Here is a 1,195-nt window from a genome sequence, read left to right on the forward strand (position 1 = left end):
GGCGCCGGGGCAAATCCTAGCCGTACTTGGCCCCTCCGGCAGCGGCAAATCTACTCTACTAAATGCACTCGCCGGCCGCCTTCATCATGGTCACGGCCTCTCTGGAAAAGTTCTTGCTAACGACAGGAAATTAACCAAACCGGTCCTGAAAAAAACCGGCTTTGTTTCACAAGACGATGTTCTCTTCCCCCACTTGACAGTCCGAGAAACTCTCATCTTTTGTTCACTTTTAAGGTTGCCAAATTCTATGTCCAAAAAAGACAAAATCTCCACTGCAGAATCTGTTATACGAGAATTGGGTTTGGTTAAATGCGAAACTACAATTGTCGGCAACAGTTTGATACGAGGAATCTCCGGTGGAGAAAGAAAGAGAGTTAGCATAGCACATGAAATGCTGGTGAATCCAAGTTTATTGATTCTAGACGAACCCACATCGGGATTGGACTCGACGGCGGCGTTCCGGCTGGTGGAGACGCTGGCGGCGATGGTAGCGGGGAAAGGGAAGACGGTGGTGACGTCTGTGCATCAGCCGTCGAGCCGGGTTTATCAGATGTTTGATCTGGTACTGGTTTTGTCTGAAGGGAGATGTATTTACTTTGGTAAAGGGAATGAGGCAATGAACTATTTTGGGTCAGTTGGGTTTTCGCCGTCCTTTGCCATGAATCCAGCTGATTTTCTGCTTGATCTCGCTAATGGTACGCAATCTTTGTCTCTATACATGTATACATTCGTTATCGTGTCATGTCGAGTCAAAACTGTCAAGTTAATTATTGTTTTAGGCATGACGGTAGCTCGACATACCTAAAATATTATGTACTCATGTCAGCTAGACTTGAACTAGATCTGTAGGTTCGAGTGAGGCTCACGAGCTTTAATTTTAACAATAATATTTAGTGATTTTAATGCATCTTTAGGTTTTTAATAACATATCCACTCTCGTGTGGGCGATTAGCCCGTGTAGTCGAGCTAGTGCAACCCTATTACAGAACCAGTTATCTTACATATCTTGACACCCGTATGCACAATGCATGTGTCTAGTTGTCATCATCTTACCTCAAGTTTAGATTGTAGATTCTTTCTCATATTCCAGGAAATTAAACATGATTGGTTAATAGAGTATACAAGAAAGACATAATGAAAAATGTTATTTGTACATCGAGATTGACACTCCGGTGTACACTCCCTTCACATGAGA

The 1,195-nt window shown here is 43.3% G+C and overlaps 1 protein-coding gene across 1 annotated transcript; it reads left to right on the plus strand.

Moving 5' to 3' along the window:
• Window positions 1-4: 4 nt before the first annotated feature.
• On the plus strand, window positions 5-1,145 carry LOC111386322 (ABC transporter G family member 25-like; the record flags this gene model as incomplete). The annotated part of the gene is made up of 1 exon (XM_023010784.1): window positions 5-1,145. A coding segment is annotated over one exon (801 nt), but the record flags the coding sequence as incomplete, so codon positions are not given.
• Between the last annotated feature and the right edge of the window lie 50 nt (window positions 1,146-1,195).

This window comes from Olea europaea, unplaced genomic scaffold, assembly GCF_002742605.1.
Source record: "Olea europaea var. sylvestris unplaced genomic scaffold, O_europaea_v1 scaffold35022, whole genome shotgun sequence".
Taxonomy (NCBI): domain Eukaryota; kingdom Viridiplantae; phylum Streptophyta; class Magnoliopsida; order Lamiales; family Oleaceae; genus Olea; species Olea europaea.